The sequence below is a fragment of the Episyrphus balteatus genome, chromosome 2, assembly GCF_945859705.1.
Source record: "Episyrphus balteatus chromosome 2, idEpiBalt1.1, whole genome shotgun sequence".
Taxonomy (NCBI): Eukaryota; Metazoa; Arthropoda; class Insecta; order Diptera; family Syrphidae; genus Episyrphus; species Episyrphus balteatus.
This window is the reverse complement of record NC_079135.1, coordinates 26,509,637-26,531,572: the sequence shown is the minus strand read 5'-3', so window position 1 is coordinate 26,531,572 and position 21,936 is coordinate 26,509,637. Positions and strand designations below refer to the sequence as shown.

At 30.4% G+C, this 21,936-nt stretch overlaps 2 protein-coding genes across 2 annotated transcripts in view; both read right to left on the bottom strand.

Annotated features, from left to right (window-relative positions):
- The window catches only part of LOC129908116 (phosphatase and actin regulator 4), a 413,058-nt gene that overhangs the window by 312,897 nt on the left and 78,225 nt on the right, over nucleotides 1–21,936 (bottom strand). The window lies entirely within an intron of this gene.
- On the bottom strand, nucleotides 18,283–18,801 carry LOC129908137 (neuropeptide-like 4). Its single transcript, XM_055984457.1, has 2 exons — nucleotides 18,694–18,801; nucleotides 18,283–18,621 (listed from the first exon to the last, which is right to left on the bottom strand). Exons 1-2 carry the CDS (start codon nucleotides 18,703–18,705, stop codon nucleotides 18,379–18,381), a joined length of 255 nt encoding a protein of 84 aa, XP_055840432.1. The 5' UTR covers nucleotides 18,706–18,801; the 3' UTR covers nucleotides 18,283–18,378.

The window sequence follows — 21,936 nt, the reverse complement described above, 5'->3', positions numbered from 1 at the left end:
TTTTTTTGTGATTTTTGAGGTGAAAAAAAATAATTCCGTTATAATTTTAAAACTAAGGGTGGGCTAACGAAAAAAAATCTTGGGCTATCCTGGGCCAGCCTTGGGCAATCGAACCAGACAAGTTTGAAAAAAAAATTTGCATTTGGGGTGCCAGCTTCACATAGCCGTAATTGTACTAAAAAAAAAATTTGAAAACATTTTTTGATTTCCACGAAAATGACGTTATTTGAAACAATTTAGGTTACAGATACGGTTATTGGCTCCAATTATTGGGAATTTAATATCCATTGAACATAGTTTTTTTTTCCAAAAATTAGTCTTTAAGGTTAAAATCAATAAAGATTGGAAGTTTTGGGTACCTATTTTTTTTACGTTTTTTTTTTTTTTTTGCATTTTTGAAAATATTGCGTTCGATACTTTTGTCCCAAAGCTTGGGAGGCTCATTTAAGTCATATCTAAAAACAAAAGTGCAAAACATCTCAACTACCAGGGTAATTTTTTTTTTTAATAAAAAAAATCAAAAAATAGATCCCTGAAAAACTATATTTCACGGAATTTTTAGTTTCGGTTTCATTTCACTCGATTTTTACCCAACTAACAATTTTGCTTCTTTAAAGTTGTAGGTATTACTGCCAAAAAAAAAATGAAGCTTTTGAAATTTTTACATAAGGGGTATTCACGTAAACGCGGAAAACCCATAGAAACCGTAGAATTTTCTTTCGGTAGAAATGAGCTTTCAAATTTTGTATGGGAAAAATATTCTGCAAATCATAGAATTTTATCTCACAAATTTGAAGTAGAAACCGTAGAATAAAAAAAATCTGATAAACTTTGGGTGTGTTCAATCACCTATTGGATAGGCTATCTGGGATACCCGTATTTGAAATATGTTTTTGAACACGAGTTATGTCTTATTATTCAAATAACCACAAATAAAATATGTACATATGTTAATATTGAAAATAGAATATTATTTTATTTGAGCAAATTATGTAAATTTTTTTTTTATTGTTGCATAGTATTTGCAAAATTAGCTTGACTTTATTTTTTTAATTGAACAAATTTTATAAATTCAATTTGACGTTTAACAAACAGCTGTTTGTTTCCCTTGGTTAACGCAATTATTTTCTGCTGGGGTTACATTTAAACTTTTTGCAAAATTTTCTTTTTTTCTGCACAGTAGAAAATTATCTCGTTACGTGAATACCCTTATTATAAAAATCCATTTAATTTTCGGGGACCCTATAAATTAAAAGGGCTTAAAAGGCCCATAACTTGTATATCTTGTGTTCTCGGTAATTCATGATCTTAAGATAAATTTGGAAATTATTTGATCTGTTTTTATTTTATTTATAGGAATTTTTAACAGATTTTAACAGATTTTTTACATAATCTCCCGCGGTCAGAGGCGGCGGAAGGGGTGTGCGGAGTGTCCCCCCGCACACGGCCCCGCGCTTAGAGGAGCCCCGCGGGCGCTAAATGAAAATGTCTCAAAAATAATAAAATCCGAAAAACCATGTCTCTTCTCTTTATTCAAAACAATCAAACAATTGAAATTGGCTTGTTTCCACTCGATTTCCATAATTGCATTGAGATGAGTCGAAGCATACATTGGCCACTTTTTGCAAAAGTATTAAAGAAAAAATAAATTAAACAATTTAAGATTATTGTTTGTTTTTTTTTTTTTCTCAAGTGAAGCAGATAATTAGTTTGCCAAGCAACTTGGATTATATAAAATTTTGCTTTTAAAATTCCCAATTAAATTTAAAACTCAATGAAATGAATACATTTTTTGTTACAAAATCTCAGTGATAAAAACAGTTTTTTTTTTTCTTTTTTCTATTTTTCAATTTTGTATAGGTATTTAAAATTTGTATTTGTATTTGAATAATTTTTACATGATACAATAAGATTTACATCTTTTGCTATTATCTAGAGATGCTTACCAAGTGTTTAAAATTAACAGTTATTTAATATATGATCAAAAAGAAATAAAAATATAAATAGAAATATGTACAATTCAATATGAACAAATGAGAAATTAAAATTATGAAAGAAATAAAACCACAGATGAAAAATTTATAAATAAAAAAAAGAGAGAAAATTATAAAAACTAATTTTGATTTAAAAGGTATACAAAAATCTTCTTCCTAAAAATGGTTGGTGAGGTAACTCGCTGCATATCGAATGGAAGACCACTCCACAATCGTATAGCAGTTACAAAAAAAAGATCGCTCCGCAACGGTATATGTAAAACGCCGCAAAATCAATCGCAAGCCTCTCTGTGACTGGGCATATTGAAGAAATTCCTTCAGATACTCCGGACACTGCAAAACTGAAGATATTTGTCAAGGCTCAGTTCGCAGAAAATTGTATGAAATAATTTTGTGTAAAGGTAAAAAATGGGTAAAATTTATTTCCCTTAAAAAAAATTCTTTGCTCGCTTACGTTCGCAATTTATATAAACTGTTTTTTCACACTTTCTACCAATTAAAACACTTATTACTTAGGGCTTAAGAACATTTCTGTTTTCCGCCACCAATTTAATGATTAAAAAGGACCATTTTATTCAGTGGAAATTCCGTATTTGAACACATTTTGCGAATTCATTGATGTTTCAAAATACGGACGGATTTACAATCCACCAAACTTTAAAAGCACGTTTTAAATCAAAAATTTTGCTCAAACAAATTTATATCGAATAATTTATGTATTTATCAGTTATTTCGTAAAAAAAAATTAAATGATTGATAAGTATCTAACAGAGGAAAGCAAACATCAACAAAAACAATTTCAATTTTTTATATATCTTTCTGTATTTAGCAGGGAGAGCCCCTTGGTTTTTTTCCGGTCTCTTCTTCTTCAACTCAAAAGCAATGTTGAATCACCAATTAAAAGATGCAATAAGTCCTAAAATTACATTTTGATGTAAATCTTGTCTCTATACAAAAGAAAGAAAAAAAAAACGATTTTCTAATAGAAATCATATATACAAGTGATTTTAAAAAACAATAGTTAAAAGAAAAAAACAAATCCCGGCCTTATTTCCTTCTTCCTACTGATAAATTTTATTTTTTTATTTTAATATAGCAATGGCACTTAGCTATATTACAAGTTTTTTGAAAAGTGTAAATTTTCAAATTTTAAGACTAACGTGAGACTAGCCTAACCACATCCTTAGAACCATCAAATAAAGAAGTTGTGCAGTTATTTGCGTTTTGTTAACAATAAGATGAGATGGATTTATTCCCTTTTTCCAATTGGTAATTCAATTGATATTTGTATATTCTAAAAAAGAATATAAACTAACGAAAACAAGAATTTCTACATTAAAACATTAAAATAAATATAGCAATATTATATTATACCAATTTTAGAAAAGTACAATTTACTCAAAAATGACTTTAACAATTTTATGAAAAAAAGCAATCAAGTGTTAGTTTTTATTAGTTTCTATATTTTGATGAAAAAAGTTTTATTTTTATTTTTTATTTGAATAGTCAAATTTTAGAAAATTTTACATTTAATTTTTCTGAAATTTGGAATGTAGATACAAAATTTCTGCAAAATTTCATATCAATTTTACTTAAAATAGTTTTTTTTTCGAAAAATGTTTATAGCGATTTCTAACGATTTTGATTTTTTCTAAAAACGCACCCTAATAAAAGAAATCAAATTGCGGAAATTCATTCATTTAAAGTGGTGGTATAGTAATAGTAGATGTTTTGGTTAATCTAGTACTATCATCTACTGTCTTGGAAATCGCTAGTAAACTACTAGTAGTACTTTGCCACCTCCCAAAGGAACAGGGCTTACATTGAAATGAAACGTTTTGTCTTAAGTTTGTTATTAGAAATTTGAACTTGAACTTGGACGGAAGATTTGATACTTTTTTTCAAAATGATAGTCCAAATTCATTTTCTCAGGGGCCCCGAAAATGTACTCTGGCACACGCCTCATTTTGGTCTAGCGCCGCCTCTGCCCGAGGTACCCTAGCCTCAATGTGGTATGAACGCCATGGATAGATCATTATTTATGAACTAAGTGAATTAAAACAAATCCTTATCATTGTCATTTTTCTACTTTTTCAGCTTTTTTATTGGATCATTTCCTTCATCTGTTAATTAAAATCCATTTTTATTTGTCTGGCAAAATTATAAATCCACCCCTGCACACACTTTCATCCTCTTAAAACTTTTTGGTTTCCCAAAAATACAAAAAAAAAAAAAAAAAAAAAAAAAACTTAAACATATGTTAATTCCCACGATAACTTAACCCTTTCAACTAACTTCGTATAAGCTCATCAGCAGAGAGCTTAGTATAACACCATTCGCAAATCGCAATACAAAAAATAAGCGTACTTTTATATTCATCCCATACTAAAAAAAAGAAGAAACAAAAAAAGCCACCCTCCTCTCTTGTTTTCTCATCAGTTCGTGGTCCAGAGGTCGGGATGGTCCAGGAAAATTCAAATCTCCCAACAAAATAAAAAAAAAAAAAATTCGTCTAGACTTGAATTAGTTCCAATACACACATAATAGAGGTATTGCAATCCAATTATATAGTGTGTAAGAAAGAGAGGTATGAATGCAAAACGTTGTAAGGCAGAAAAGGAAAGAAAGAGCTAACTCACGTTTATTTGACATTTACAGCTGCCGACGAAAGTTTTTCCTTTTTTTTTTTTGTTTGTATTGTATCCAAGTTTAAATCCACTTGAATTCTGGAAACTGGATTTTTGGTATTAAATTGGATGCTGGTTTTGGTTGGACGGAGGTAAGAGAAAAATAGACAAATAGAGGCACACAACAAGAAGAGAAAAAAAGAGGAAGGAATCCAAAGATAGTAATGCGGAAAGATTGTCCACTTTTTTCAAATCTGTATTTAATTTGTTGTTGTTGTTATTTACTTTGTTTAAGAAAATAATTATGCACAATAAACACTTGCACTTTTTTCAATGCATTCCAATGCCACCGACAACAACGACGAGAGAAGAGGAAGAAAGAGATAAGAAAGAAACAACCAAAAAAAGCAAAGAAACACCGACACTCTTTTAGGGTGTGTATTTTAGAGATTACAAATTTTTGTAGTTTTTCATGATTTTTTTTTTTTTTTTTTTTTTTTTTTTGAGGAATTTTTTGCTTCAAAAAGTTGTCGCGATCAGCGCGACACGATCCACTCCACACGATCCACAAACACCTTGCAAGTTTTTTTTTACAGATGTTTTGTTTGAACGACTTTTCACGCGTGACAGTTGTTGGTGAGGGGAAAGAAGAGAGAGAATCAGGGAATTGTACAAATGGATTAAGAACAAAAAAAAACCAAGATAGAGAGAATATTAAAAATTCTCAAATAGAAAAATTCACCCCAAAAAATCAAGTTAAAAACAACACAAGAGAATGTATGAAATAAATTGATTTATTTCCCATTTTTTTTTTCTTTTTGTTTTAACAAATTTGTTTTAAACGAAATTCTGATGAAAATACCGACAGCGTAACATCTTACCGTAACGAAAATCACAATCGAACTGGTGAAAGAAAATACAATAAAAAGCAGCAAAGCATGATAATTGATTTGAGTTAAAGTGAGATAGGCAGTTGAATTGCGGAAGAATGTGAAAAGATGAAATATACTACACTTGGTTTGGTTGATATAATACGCATACAGGTGTAATAATAATATTGTTGAAGAAAAACACACGACAAAGTGAGAAAAAGAGGGAAAGGAATATAATGCGTGTGGATGATAAGAAAAAATCGCATGAGAGTTAGCGAAATAATAAGTGATGCCAGGTGTAATTTATATCAAGTGTACTATAAAAGTAAAAATATTACATAATTATTTTATTGTTTTTAAAATGAAAAAGAAAATTTGATTTTTGAAAATATGCTATTGTTAAAGTCTGAAGTCAAATTTTTATTTGGTATGTATTTTTTTAGTACGTAAAAAATAATTTTGATACTAATCGTAATCATATTTGAAAAGGACCTGTCAAACTGTTCTATAAGCAAAATGATAAGGCTTCATATTAAAGAATGAAAAAATTCAAATAATAATAAATGATGAAAATAATTTCAGGAGTGGGTGTATTCAGGTAGCTCAATAAATAAAAGTGTTGTTTTCAAAAAATATTTGTATTCTCAGTTAAGCCCAACTAGCACAACAGCTTCTATAAATTGAGATCTCGCAGGTTCTGCTTTGTATACAGCTTGTATTGAGCTTGCTTCAGAATTTAATCGCTTATAGAAGCTCGGACTTGTTTAATAACTTCTAATAAGTTGTTTAAATACTGTTAAAGAAACTTAAACGAAGAAAGCTCGTTTTTCGGATAAGCTTGCTTAGTAATTTATAGAGGCTTTACAGAAATTACCAAGTTTTTATTTGATTTTTGGTTTTGATATTGAATAATCTAGCTCGGACACTTTTTGGTTTTGACATTGAATAATTTAGCTCGGACATTTTTTTCTTTGACATTTCTGCTATTTGAACTGATTAAGTTTTTGATTTCATTAATGAATATACTAGGATGGCCGAGTGGGTAGAGTGATGATGGACTACTACCAAGCAGATACGAAGTTCGATTCCTGGATGTGGTAAAAAAATTATATACTTTTCAAATTATTATTAATATATATACTAAATACTAATGGAATGTTATATATAATATCAGGTCAAAAGATAAAATTCATGATTTAAAGCCTGCTAAAAAAGAATTCTTTTTTGTTTTTGCAGTTGTTTTTTTTTAAACTTCGATAAGACATGTATTAAAGAGCTATACAAGCTGTTCCGAAGCTATCTGTCAAATCTCAAAGCTTCGGTAGAGCTTCGGTAAAGCTTCGTTTAAGATCCTTATAGAGAGTCAAACTTGTATAACGTTCTCCTTTTTCCATGCCCAACAACCTTACTAAAGTTTAAAAGAAGCTGAAATGTAGCTTTTGTTATACCTTAACCGAAGCTGAAATGTTAGTTGGGAGGTGAACAAACGAATATCTGTTATTTTGAGTATTACCTAAATATTTCAAGAAATTTAATGTTTGTATTGTATGGAAGCTCAAATTAAGAAAAATGTTTTTAAGAAAAATTGTATATGAAGCGGAATAAAAGAGTTTTTATCCGATATTTTATTTAATATCAATTTAATTAATTTCTTTAAAATCAGAGTTTATTATAACTCATTTTTTGAGATAAGTACATATTCAAATTAGAAATTTTACAAAACCATTTTCTTCGTTCCAAAACGTTTTAATCAGTCGGTTTAGTTTACTTGGGTTATTAAGATATTCGAATCTTAGTTAAAAATTTTAATTTGATATTCAAAATTCTCGAGAACTCTTGACAAAAAAAGCTTAAAATGGATTTAAGGCTACCTTAAATGGGGCAAAAAATTTAATTTTCGAACATAAAAACTTTAGGATCTTGTAAATCCAGGTTAAACACGAAGAATCTCTCTTCTATATAATGAAGGTTTTTTTTTATCATAGTTTACCTTCAGTTGTAACCTGAAATTAAATCTATTCAATACAAATTTATATTAAACATTTCTTAGTTGTAACATATAATCTAAATATAAAATCTCTGAACAAGCTGCATAACTATAAATGTATATAGAAATCTGCATTGCTAAACAGGCTAAAAATCCATTAAAATCAGTCCTTTTTTAATAAAAACAAATAGCTCTGAAAAGAAGTGTTTTGTTTGTTGTTTTTTAATTGGAAATTCTTTTGTGTATGTAACTTTAAGGGGCGAAAACCTTCTGGAACTTTTTTATTTTTGCATTATTAATTTTTTGCCAAAAAAAAATCATTTATCAACCGAAAAAACTATTTTAGTGGTCTTAGCCTTAAATGAAGCCTCAAAAATCCCCAGATAGTTCTGAAACCCATGGGTTCCGAGCCTACCACAGTACAAAAATGAAAACTTTAAACGAATTTTTCTCGAAACACGTTTTTTTCCGCGCCGTGCAACGTAACTCAAAAACTAATGAAGCTATCGACTTGAAATAAATTACAAATTACTCGTTAACTCATTGGTCATTGCATGAACCTAAAAGTTTAATATAATTTTCACAATAAATATTTGTTTTAACAATTTTTTTATAAAAAAACATTGTGTTTTTTCGTTTTTTTGGTGTCTAATTTTTAATTTACACTTTTTTTTGCAAAATTTATGTTCATGCAATGCGTATAAATATATTTTAATGGAAAAAAAATTCTCTTTTGATTATAAATAATTAACTGGACCTGGGCATTGCACGGCGCAAATGCGAGGCATCAACTTTAAACGGCTGTAGAGCCACCATTTTTATTACTTCAAAAAAATTGTGTTTACACTTCATGATGTCAATAATATCATTTATTTTTCCAAACTTTAATTAATGCTTTCAGTTTTCCAAAAAAAATTCTTGAAAAACCCGTCGTCCAGAGGGATTTCCCCCCTTAAAGACTTGACTTGAGGAGTGACTTTTCAAAAGGGGATACAAACAATTTTCGGTTTTCTTTTTTAAACTGAAAATACAGTCTTTTTCCCTAATGGCCATATTATTCACTAGTTTAAAAAATACATCTGGATGAAAAATTGTCAAATGTCAAAAATAAATCCAAATCCAAAATAGTTATCCCGATTTTAACTATGAAAATAGTTTAAAAAAAAATAGTTAAAAATAACTATTTTTTCTCTGTGTGATAGTGAATATCATGGAATTGGATTTATTTTTGACATTTCAATTTCTTTACATCCAGATGGATTTTTTAAACTAGTGAATAATATGGCCGTAAGTGAAGACATATTTTCAAGGTCCCTTTAAACCTGGGAAAATTGCATTTTATTCATCAAATATTGAACTCCGGAATAAATGTTTTTGATTAAAATCAAAAGGGGATAATTATTTATATAGATACGTCAGAAAACAAGGTATTATAGGCCTAACGCTGAATTAGTAACATTAACTTTTTTTCTTCTTAATCAGTTTCGTACTCCATCAATGCAAACTGAAGACGCAGAAAATTATTTCTAAAATAAGGAAAAAAGTATTTTTGTCTTTTTTTTTTTTGAATAACCTACTTACCATGTTTTTTCAAAATCGTGTTTCATGACACAAGGAAAAAACATTAAATACCTACTCGAAATCAAGTGCTGCAAAAACTAAGCGTATGAAAATATGTATAGCTCTTATAAGCTCTCGATAGCCTTGCAAAGACGTTCCTTAAATAAAAGAATATGTCAGTTCTACCTACCGACTCGATGCTTAAAACGCTTAAAGTATAAGAGCGTTTGAAAGGTCTTTAAATACAAAAGCGCTTTATGAAATCTGAAAACATAATTTTAAAGCTTAATAACCTGTTTTAGTATTAAATGTGTAAACTGAACAAAATATTAACTGTTTGTTTTATTTTTTTTGTTAATTTTAACATTTTCAGCATCTTGCAATGAATGTTACTACAAAATTTTGAACAAAAGAGTATACCTAAGAAAATGATTTTTTTTTTAAATGAATTATATTAAAAGAATTTTGTTGGTCATTCAACATACTTTGTTGATAGCATTATTGAGCTTCATTATAATTTTATCTTATTATCAAAACCTACGAATCTGATCGCATTTATAAATTTTAATGTGAAATGTAAATTTAACTTATTATTGTAATATATAAATAAAGATAGTTGCTGGAAGACAATTAATAAATCGTGAAAAAGGAGTAAACACAAGTCTTCAAAACCATAAGTGTGCAAAAACTTTTATTGCTCCATTCAAAATTAAATGTTCTACTTTTAACATCCTTAATATAAAATCTGTTTTTTTTTTTTTTTTTCTGTAAAAACAAAAATGTGTACAGTAGTTTTTTAGTCCTTTGGCAATCCTAAAGCAGATTAAGATTCTTTTTTCATTCATCAAAAGCTATAATTGTCAAAAGATAAGTACCTTTATAAGATGCAAGTTGTTTAGTAAACATTTATCATAAAATAAAAACATGTATTATGTAGGTATATCGATTTATGTTTACAAATTAACATTTGATTATATCTTTATAGGTACATTACACAATTTTATGCATTACAATTTTGATTTTCCTTTGAAAAATAATTTTCTCTCTTAAACAAAACTATCATCTATCCTTTAATGTTCATCTTCACTTCAATCTTTTTCTGTTCAATTTATTTAACCCAAATCCATTGAATGTCTTCAAATATTGTCTTCTTCATAATCTTGAAGTTTTAATCTCTACCCACTCTTGTGTCTCTGTTCAAAAGTTCTCTAACAACTATAGTTACCTATAGGCATTGTTTTCTATCTTTAAAAGCCATCAAATTGATCCTGTCGTTAGTTTTCCAATCAATTAGGTAAATGCAAAACTTTATTTTTCTTCCTCTCATCTCCTTTTTACACCCATCAACCCAAAAAAAAAAACAACAAAAGGAATATAGCATTCATTCTCTAACTACTACTGTACCATCCTTCCTATTCTTGTTTTTTAGTCATTTTAAGGATTATTAAACTCTCCATCGTTGTCCTATGAAATGACAAAAGCCTAGAGTAAAAAAAAAAATCAATTAACTTCCAAAACAAACAAAAAGAAGAATAAATGAAAAAAATCATCATCATTTCTTTCTCTCTATCATCCCATTTCGAACTTTGGTCCATTTAAAGTTGAACTAACCCAACAGATTCTCCACTACTTGTCATTATTTTCATTTCCCCCCCCCCCCCCCCCCCCAAAATGCAATGCAAAACCCACATCCGCCACCACCACCACCATTCACCACCCTATTTTATAGGCAAACGAATTCGAACCCAATACAACAAAAACGACCACCCCACAAACCACCCAAGTTCCAACATTGCGCAAAACAGAGTAGAAAATTCAACAAAATAAAACACATGAAAAAAATCAATTGAAATTCATTCATTTTGTATTCCGTCCGCGCTACCGCTGCTGTCCGCTCAAATGGTGTATATGTGGCGCTGGTGGTGGTAGTTCCAAACAGAAAATAGAAATAGAGAAACACAGAAGGAATTGTAGACAGAAAAAGAAAAGGAAAAAAAAAACAAAAACTATCATGATGGTCAAAATAAACAAATAATGCGATAGAAAGAGACAAATACAAATCTATGAAACAGTGAAGAAATACCGGCTTTTCCATAATTTAATATTTGATTTTGTCAGAGTGTTTGTGTGTGTGTGGATGGAATTTATTATTTACATGGATTGTGGAATCTGTCAGAGAAAGAAAAGGGGAAACTGAGCGAAAAATAACTATCATGAGACATGAGAGATGAATGAAACAAGAAAAGTGGAATGGAACCCATTTTTTCTGACATTTCAACTATGTCTCTCAAACTTTTGTGGAATGAGAAATAATGAATGAATACATAGATTCCACACAAGGTTAGGGTGCAAACAGAAAAAATAAGTAGTGCCTATATAAAATGTCTTTTAAGTTTAAAAACCGAATAACTTCGATAAAACTTCTATAAAACTTCTATAAAGCGGTTATAGAAGATTTATCAAAACTATCCGTCGTAGGTTAGTGTCTTTAAAGATTTTTATAAACTTGGTCGAAGCTTCGTTAAAAAAAAATCATATATGGACACTGAACAGGATTAATAACTCTGTATTGTTCTCTTTTTTGCACAGCACAAAAAACTCAAATATAAAAGAAGTTGAAGTATAGCTTCTATAGTAGCTTATGGAAGCAGAAAATTTCTGGTATTACAGATCAAACCACTTTTTCCATCAATGTCAATTGGTGTGGGATGGATCAAAGTTGTTCGAACAGTTTCTTATATCTGCTGGCATTCCCCAGGGCTGCTCTCTGAGGGCTTACTTTTTGGACTATTCATTGAAAAATGGGTTGATGCCAATTCCTTACTTTGAAGTTGGTGATAGTATAAATAAGTAAGGAATTTTTTAGAAGGGGGGTTTTGTATGGCTTTTTCACACCAACAGTGATGATGCAAGTGAAAAAAGCACCACTAAAATGAGTCTGATGATCGGGTTAGTCCCCGTAAAATAGCTTTAACTTCAGCCTATGAACATGCTAACCCAACAGCTTTTGTAAATTAAAATCTCACAGGCAATAACTTTTAAAGAGTTTGCAGAAAGCTTGCTACAGAATTAAATTGCTTATAGAATTTCGAACTTGTTTAACAACTTCTAATAACATTTTCTGGTAATGCTCGGACATTTCTGCTATTTGAAGAAATAAAATTTTTGATTTCATAAAGATTTTTTTTATTTTTGTTTCTATAATTTCTTTAAGATTTGTACAAGCTCTTCCGCAGCCAACTGTCAAATCTGAAAGCTTCGGTAGAGTTTCGTTTAAAGACCTTATAAGCAGGGGCGTAGCTACCGCTGTATCAGCGGTATCCATGTAACAGAGCCCCCGAGATATAGGGGCCCCAAAAAAAATTGAGTATTAAACATTTTCTGATAACCATATTTTGTACATGTGTCTTTTGGATAGTTTTTTTTTTTTCTGTGTATCTAGATCAACGAAACGAATGTTAAAATTTAAGAAACGATTATTGTGTTTAAAAATATAAATTCTGTTTCCAAAGTCCTTCAGATTGAACCAAATGACTAAGAGAAAGCCAAATTTTTTTTTTTTTGGAAGTGAGACATAAAAGCAGGAACATAACGAAGCACTTTTTTGATTTGTTGGCAGAAGTTATATGTAGGAATTTCAAATTCGGAATCGTTCTCTAAAGTCAACGTTTACAATTGCCGCCTGGGATATTTCGGATTTTAGAGCCTTCTGAATAATGTTCGACACACTAGGACTAGGTAAACGGTTTCCGTTTTAAATATTGTAAAAAAACAAGGATCAACACAAAATAAAAGAACTTGCTAAATTATTGCGTCCCTTACTTTGGTGGATCCTTTGTGGTGGAATCAAAGAAAAACTAATCTCAGATTCCAATTTTTTGTCCAAAAATCAATTTTGTAGATCTTATGCGTAGTTTCATATTTCAATTTTAAGTTTAAAAAATACACTTCCGGTTTGCTCGGCCAGTGGAAATTTTTTAAAAAATAGTTAGTAATTGGGTATAGCTTTTACGGTGCAAACTCTAATTTTGTAGCTCTATTCTTTATGAATTATTTAAGGTTTTAAAAATACAAGTTAGCTCAAAAGTTAACTTTCAAAATACGAAATGTGCCAAATTCTAATGAAAATTTTCAATTTCTGAGCCAATGTTGTTAAGGCTTAAGGCTGTGTCCAAGTCTAGGAGATGGAGGGGGCCCCCAAAGGGCTAGCTACGCCACTGCTTGTTATAAGGACATTGTTATCAAGGGTCTAACTTGTATAACCTTTTTTTTCTAAAAGTGTGCCCAACAACCGTTTTAAAGTTTATTAAAAGCTAAAACTTAGCTGAAATGTTATTTGGGTTGTTGTTCATTCAAAACCTTCCAGGAATGAATTTAGTTTGATTTGAACTTGAAAGTAAAACCAATATCAATTTTTGAGGTCAACTCTATTCATTTCTGATATTTCAAATATTGCACACATTTTAATCTAATTGAAAACTTATCAAACGTTTGAAGCACATTTTGAAAACTGATCAAAAACGAGTCCTATTAAAACGCTTTGGTTAAAGAGATTTTAAAATTAACAAAGATAAACTCTGTTGAACTCAAATTCTAAAAACCTTTGGTCCATTATTCGCTTGAAATTTTAGAAGTAAACAATTTTTGTTCCAATATGTAATCTCAAACGACTGCGGCTACCACGAAACATTGTATCGTTTTGCCCGCTTCATCAAATTATCTTCAAAGCGCACTCAGAGACCTTCGTTACACATTACAAAACGAGTATACACAGAATAGACCAAAAAAATATAAAACCCTCTCTGTCATGAATTCTAAAACTCACAAACACTATTCATTCCCTTTAATGAATTCACGCATCGTTGCGGCGGTATTTGGGAACCGGAATCGATTCCGCAGGAGATCCTTTGGTCTCTGGCTACTGCACGCACATTTATCAAAAACCAAATCCATTTTTTTAGTTCGTTTTTGTTACACAACGAGAACAAGAGGACACCATCAACTACTCTTCTATATGCAACTGTAGACATAGAGGACACTCTATGACTGCAACTGGACATGAACATATCACTCTGTAATTTTGATTCACAGCGCCGTTTGAGGCGTGCTGCGAAAATTTTTGGGTCGGTAAAAGAGGGAAAAAGCTAAAAGCGTTTCTGTGTGCTGTTGCGTTACTGTGGCTGGAGCTGCAATGGGCAAATGGGCATTGCATCGCATATCGCATGGATGCGCCGTTTCAATCTTTGAGTCAATCATTTGTGTAAAAGGGAAATTTGCATATCGTCGGTGAAACCAGAAAAGTGTGTAACTCCAAATTTTCTGAAAACTAGATTTGAATGCCATCTGTTAGAAAAACCTAATATCTACCGCTCCTTAAACTCAGAATCCCCTTAAAGTTCATAGTTTTTATTTTATAAGCAAATTAGAAAATGAAAACTCATACAAATGCCTTCAAAACGATTTTGTTTTTTTGCTCTCCTATAAAATTTGCTAAAATGGAGTTACACACTTTTCTGGTTTCACCGACGATATGGCGGATTGTAGATAAGGGAGAGACGATGGCGATGACGACGACAATGTGGGAGATGGAACTGTGGGAGTGACATATCTGCGAGGATTTTTTTTTTTTTTGGTTTTTTTTTTTGTATTCAAGTTTGGGTTTTTGAAATATTCAGGAACGAACAAAATTGAATGAAGGATGACAGAGTTTGAGAGTTGGTTAACAGTTTTTCTTTGTTTTTTTTTTAACAACGCCGACGATATGCATAGATATTGAAGTGATTTATATTTAGAACAAAAGAAGACTTTATCGTCAAGTTGCAGGATACATGCGTGGAACACAGTAAGGGAGTGAAATTCTAGGCGATATGTCAACTGAAGCGATTTTTTTTTCTGCAACTGAAAAACAATTGTCATATGCTTGGAATTTGAAGTTCCTAGTAAGAACAGAATACAAAAAAATTAATGGATGTTAGACAAACTGAATGTCATATAACAAGTTAATTCAAAACACATTATTTTGAATTTACACGAAATGAATAAATTTTGGAATGTGTATTGATTACAACTAAGCATAACGATTCAAAATGAAACTTTTTGATTCCAAAATACCAATAACATGTCGAGTTTTGCTCTAAGTGTAAATATAAGAACTGGCTTGAAATCAAGCAAAATAAAAATAACAATTTTTTGTGATTTTATAAAATGTGGCTTCAGAAAACTTTAAAAATAAGAAATAAAGACAAATTTTTCACATCGCAAAATATTCTCCAATAAGTTTTGATGTTTCTTCTCTACCATTTAGTAAACCGGATTCCATTTGAATGAAGTTGATTTGCTTTTGATGATGATGCTCCGATGTTGTTAATGGTTATTTTTAAGTGTCGGTATTTTCAAATACTTCAAAGTTTTTTCATTTATACCTACCTAAAATTGCTTAGATGATCTAAAAAAAACGACTAAAGAAATGTTTATTTGGTACATCAGATTTGAATGCACGATATTAGATTTTTTTTAAATTAGGAAAACGGTCATAGGTATTATGCAAAATCGAAGTTTTATACAATTTGTTGGTTAACATTCTATTAATAGTATTTGATATTTAAAAAAATTGTGAATATTTCTTGCCTAAATAGGCAAAAAAGTGGTATAAATGATACCAATTGCAGAAAAAAAACACAGTTTCACCAACATTTTTTTTATGAAAGCTCTTTATTCTTGCTTCATCCCAAAATCAATGTTTTTACCAAATTTCATTTGGGTGACCCATCTTTTTTGTTTTCACTCAAAAAAACACCCTTTTAGCCATGATATTTTTATAGACACTTTAGATTCTTGTTTCTTATCTTAAAAGTAACATAATTGCTAAATTTCAATATGATACCACTAATATTACTCTAATAGACTTTTTCAAATCTACCCATATTTTCTTTACTTCTAAAAAAACACCCTTTCACATTAAAAAAAAAATTATAGAGTTACATTATTCGAAATTCCTTTTTGAAAGAGAACATATTTAATGAATTTCGTAAGGGTACCATTTATACCACTGTTTTTATCGGACTTATCGCGGATTTTTCCCTATTTCCCAAAAAAACACCCTTTAACTTAAAATTTTTGTATAGATGTTCGGGTTCTTGGTTTCTGTTATAAATGAAACATTTTTACCAATTTTCATTGGTGTAGCAATTTTTTTCCTAGTTTTTGTGGTTTCATCATTTCTTAAAAAAAAAAACACCCTTTCATTCAAGATAATTTTGTACACTTTATAGATTCTTAATTCTTATACCAACCAAAATATTTACACCAAGTTTTAAAAATTAATAAAATTTAATTCAGCTGTTATGATACCTTCCTCACACACAACTTAACCCATCAAAAAAAAACACCCTTTCACCAAAAATATGTTTAAGAACTTTATAAATCCTTTAATCCCGAATTTTATCAGTGTAGCATGTTTTTCATATGGGCTTCGGTTATATTTTACTTAGTCAAAAAAACAAGCACCCTTGTTTTTAATCGGCAATAACTTTTCTTAGAGCAATCGTATTGACTTTATTTTTATGTCATTAGATTCAGCATCAAAAAATACCTTGAAAACATGTGTCATATGATTATGTTCGACAAACAATTTTTTTCAGTATATTTTTGACCTTCACCCCCTCCCTCTTGTCCGCGAAAAAACACCCTTCCTACCAACTTTTTTTATAGACTTTTTATATAGGTACTTGGTTCTTATCCTAAAAGCAAACTTTTTTCCAAGTTTCATGAGTGTAACAATTTTTTTTTTTTAATGCCTATTTTACCTGTACTAATTATATTTTTTTAGTGAATGAGTTTTAAATTTTTTTAAACTTACGGTTTTTTTGTTGAAATATAATTAAATTGTTTGACTCACCTGAAAAGAAAAAAAAATAAAAAAAATTAATTACTGAAATATTTTTTGGTCAATTTTTATTGAGTCAAATTTTGAAATTTCAAATAACTTTAACTTTATTTTAAAATAACCTGTCAACAAATCATTCTATTTTGAGCGAAAATTGTAGTACACCGAACGATATTGTGACTAAAAATACAAGATTTTTTAACTGTCACGACTTAAAAGAATTAAAAAAAGTGTTCTTAAAAATCATAATGGTAATAGTTGTTGTGAATTTTATTACTATATTTTCTATCCCAAATTTAACGTTGCGTTATTATCAAATTTCTCATCAATTTTTTTTTTCAATAAAAAAACACACCTGTTAACTCTAATGGTGATTTATAAACACTTTCGATTGTTGCCTCCAATCTCAAATTTAACATAACTATTAATTTCATTTGGTTAACATTATTATTATGTATGTATTTAGATTTTGCAACTATCCCATAATTTCGGTACACCTCCAAAAAACAGTCTTTTGAATGAAAAAAAAGTTTACGTTTGTGTAGACTTATGTATATCATTCATTATTTCATTGACAAATAAATTTAGTAAAATTATAATTTATACCATTGATTTTATCGGACTTATGGCGGACTGTTTCTACATTTCCCAAAAAAAAAAGGTAAACCTACAATATTTTTCTAGACAGTTTAGATTCTTGGTTTTTGTTTTAAATGAAACTTTTTTCCAAACTTCATTAACTTATTCTAAATTTCATCTTTTCTTGACACAAACATCTTGAGTGAAAGATAATTTTGGACTCTTCTGATTCTAAGTTCTTATAATAAACGAAACCGTTTCAACAAGTTTAAAAAATAAAACAAAATTTATGTAGGTAAGCTATTATGGAACCTTTCTTTAAGAAAACTCTACCCCTAAAAAAACACCCTTTGACCTTTTTTTAGGACCTTATGCATTCTTTTTGTCTGATTCATCTAAAACCTTCATCCCGAATTTCATCAGTGTATCAGGTTTTCGGTTATAATTTTACCTGTTGTATTAAAAAATTATGTACCCTTGTGTTTGATCGGAAATAACTTTTTTTAAAAACAATTATCGTATTGACTTGATGTTTTATGCCGCTTTGCTCATAGATTCAAAGACAACCGTAATATGGGGGTTGTTTTTTTTTATGTTTTGGGCTTGAGAAATCTATCTGCGATATTAGTTTGTTTGCAAATTCTTAACATTGGCACTATGTTGAAATCGGTTAGTGTTAAACAATTAGTCATAACTCAGGCATTGATGGACCGAAAAACATTTAATCGGTTAAAATCTTTAAAAAAAAATTTTTTTGGTTTCGAGATTTTTTTTTTCGTTTGCTTTTTTATTTTTAATTTGATAAATAAAACTTTAACAAATTATAGCCATATTTTCCGTCAACATTATCATTTTTCCACCAAAAAAGTATTCCTTAACGAACCAAAACTGGAGCAGCAGCATATGGATAAGCAGAATAAGCGGCATATGGTGATGCAACATATGAAGCAGAAGCTACATAAGGTGAAGCTGCAGCAACATATGGTGAAGCGTATCCAGCGGTATAAGCAGCAGTATAAGGTGAAGCAATCAATGGTGATGAATAAGCCAATGGTGCAGCAACAATTGCTGGCTTGGCAGCGACAGCAGCGACAATAGCCAAGAAGCACAAAGCAATCTAAATCAAAAATAAAAAAAGTTACAAAATTTAGTCCTTAATTCTTGCAGAATAAAAAAAATAAAAACTTACGAATTTGAACATTTTGATTAAAGTTTTTTGATTGTTTTCAGGGAATATCTGAATTGAAACTGATAACTATTCTCCGGTATCGGTTGCTTTTTATAGTTCACCAAAAACTAAAAAGCCAAATATTCGACTTTGTATACTAAATTAAAGTGTGAAACAGTAACGAACTTGCTACGAGCACGTCCCATCATTGAACGGCTCTAACATGCTAATTATTTTAACATTGCACAGCTTGGCTCATGGAATACCAATAAAGTATACACCGGCGAGGTACCTATCCAACTTGTACTTGAATTCATTGAGATTTATTGTTTCTTTTAGCATTTATGGGACTTTAATGTCTTTTCCACTTTAGTATTATTTTTTTTTTTGGAAGAATGTGTTTTGATTTAAATTGCTTCAAGGAATTATTCTCATTTAAAGAGGCAATTCACAGCTTTGCCCATGATTGATGAAAGAAGAACACACATCTCAAGGTCATAAAAGCATTCAAAGAATAAAAACAATATAGTCTTTAAGATAAATGCACGAAGTCAGGACCTGACCTTGACAAAATACCAAAATCCGTCTTATATGAGACAAAGACTGCAACTGACGTCGTCATTGCTCTTGCTTCTGCTTCGGATGTCAAGTTGAATGGAAAACTGTGCGACATTTTAATGGGTTTTGTTGTGTTGAATGTATGCGGTACATTTCTGTGCTGACGCCAAGAAACAATCAAGAAAAGCTTAACCCCTTTATGTGGGGACCCGCAATAGCTTCGGTTGTTCATTTCTTTTTTTTTTTCAATTTTTAATTTTCTGCTCTAGCACATGACAAGTGTTGCACACAAACACACACATGAGTCAGTAGGAGTCAGTCTTGGGATTCCTTTAATTTTAATTTTGGTTCCGCTGTGCTGCATGCTTGGAATACATAATGCCATTCCAACATCATCCATATCCCGAGCACATGTGAGAACTTCATTACCCGCACACCCCATCAAATTATCCTTTACCACCCTTTACCACCCAATACACACGCCTTAAATGCGGTGGTGGCATTGTTTTGTTAGAGAAAGAACATAAGAAAATCTGTTAGCGAAGACTTTTAAATGAAAACTCAATTTGGTTCAATTAAAAGTGTTCCAAAGCCTGCCTCGAATGTGTGTGCGCAGCAACACACTCATGAGGATACACATTAGAGGAAACGCCAGGCAAGCAGATCCTTGAAACAAATCCCTAATGATGGTTTTATTATTATCTCTCCTTGCAAGTTTCTATGCTCGAAATTTGCTAAAAGCATTTCCTTACCTCTTTCCCATCAGACAAATTGAAGAAGAAGATTGAAAGAAGGGGTTTAGAGTGTAGTTGCGCTTAGGAAAACTCTGTTTTGTTAATTTGCAACTAATTAAAACATTTTGGTATTTTCTGTGTGACAACAAAAGTTGCCCCAAAAATGCAAATTTTGTAGTTTTTTGAGTGCGCGTGTGTGTATTGTTGATGGTACGTGCCAAGGGAAAACTCCTTCGCAGTGAGTCCACATAAAGTTTCCTATTACACAGCGAAAACTCACGAAAACTTAATCAACAACAACAACAAACAAACATGGTTCAAATTCGTAAGTGAAGATTTTCAAAACCAAAAGGATTTTAAAGGATAACACACAAGATTTAATTTTATATTACTTTTTTTTTTGGTTCATATAGTTCACTGTGTGCTTCTTTGCTGCTAAGCCTGGTATTGTTGCTCTATTAGCCTATTCAGCTCCTTTGGTTGCATTTCCATATGCTACTGCTTATGATACTGCTTCATATGCATTAGCATCACCATATGCTGCAGCAGCTCAAGTTTTGGTTCGTTTAAAGGAATTTTGAGATGGAAATATTTACTCTCAGGGATTTTATTGATAGATATGGATATTTTAATAAAAAAAATAACAGGATACAGAATACTGAAATTAATTTTTGTTATTTTAAGAAAATGTTAATTAGAAATCCTAACTTTTTACTTGCTAGAAAACGAACTCGAGATAAAAATCAGACATGACACTACGAGTATAGAGAATAAAGAATAAGTGGGTCTGACAATTCTGTATGTCTGTCTGTCTGTCTAACTTACGTATATTTAAAAGCTTCTGGGAGGGTAAATTGAAATTTTATTTTTAGGACCAAATTTAAGGTTACTTGCCATATGACCAAAATGAAAAAGGTAGTTTTAACGATTTTGATTTAAAAAAAAAATCCACGTAATGTGGCCGTAGTCATGTTTTTGAAATAAAAAAAAGTATATTTTTGGACCGTTATTACCAATTGTTGGCATAGAACCATTTTCTTGATGTCTTACTTTTTCGCGACACGACCGATTTTAATGCAAATTTTTGTACAAAAACTATAAGTGATTTTAAAATTAAGAACAATTCTAAATAAAATGCACGACTGGGGCCGCACGTACTTGCTCTTATGATAAAAGTAGCTTTTATGTCAAAGATTTAAAAAAATAATATTTTGAATTAGTTAAAATTTGATTTTTTTTTAAGGAATTTCATAAGAAATGCAAAAATACGAAATTATTTTTTTTTAGTTTTTCTTACGCCATATTTTTGTTACTCGCGTTTTTTTGACAAAAACAAAAAACGCAATTAGCTACATATATTAAAATCACTTAAAGCATTATGTATGTCAAATTTAGTCTAGAAAATTGTAATAACTTATTAACGGTGTACGGGAAGAGCCGACATCAAAGATTAAAAAAAATGTAAAGTCATATTTCCATTATCCGTATTTTTTGAGAAAAACTAAAAATGCAGTTACGTTAGATTTACGTATAACATTACTTGTGTAAAATTTAATCGAAATCGTTAGAGTCATTTACGAGAAAATTGCAATAACTCCATTAAGATGTACGGGAAGAGCCGACATCCGCGATTTAAAAAATAGTTAATGTCATATTTTCACTATCCGCATTTTTTGAGAAAAACTAAAAACGCAGTTATGTTGGAACTGCAAACAGCATTACGTATGTTAAATTTAATCAAAATCGTTAGAGCCGTTATCGAGAAAGTTGCAATAACTCCAAAACTTTGTATGGGAGGTATACGTTTAAAGCGAGATATTTAAAAACAAAAAAAAACCAACCTTGGAAATTACAAAAAAATCATCTGTACCAAATTTCAAGAAAATCCCTCAACCCGTTTAGGCTGCAGCTTCATGTACAGCTTTTTGTGACGACTCACCGACGCACGCACCGACGCACAATGGGACGAAAG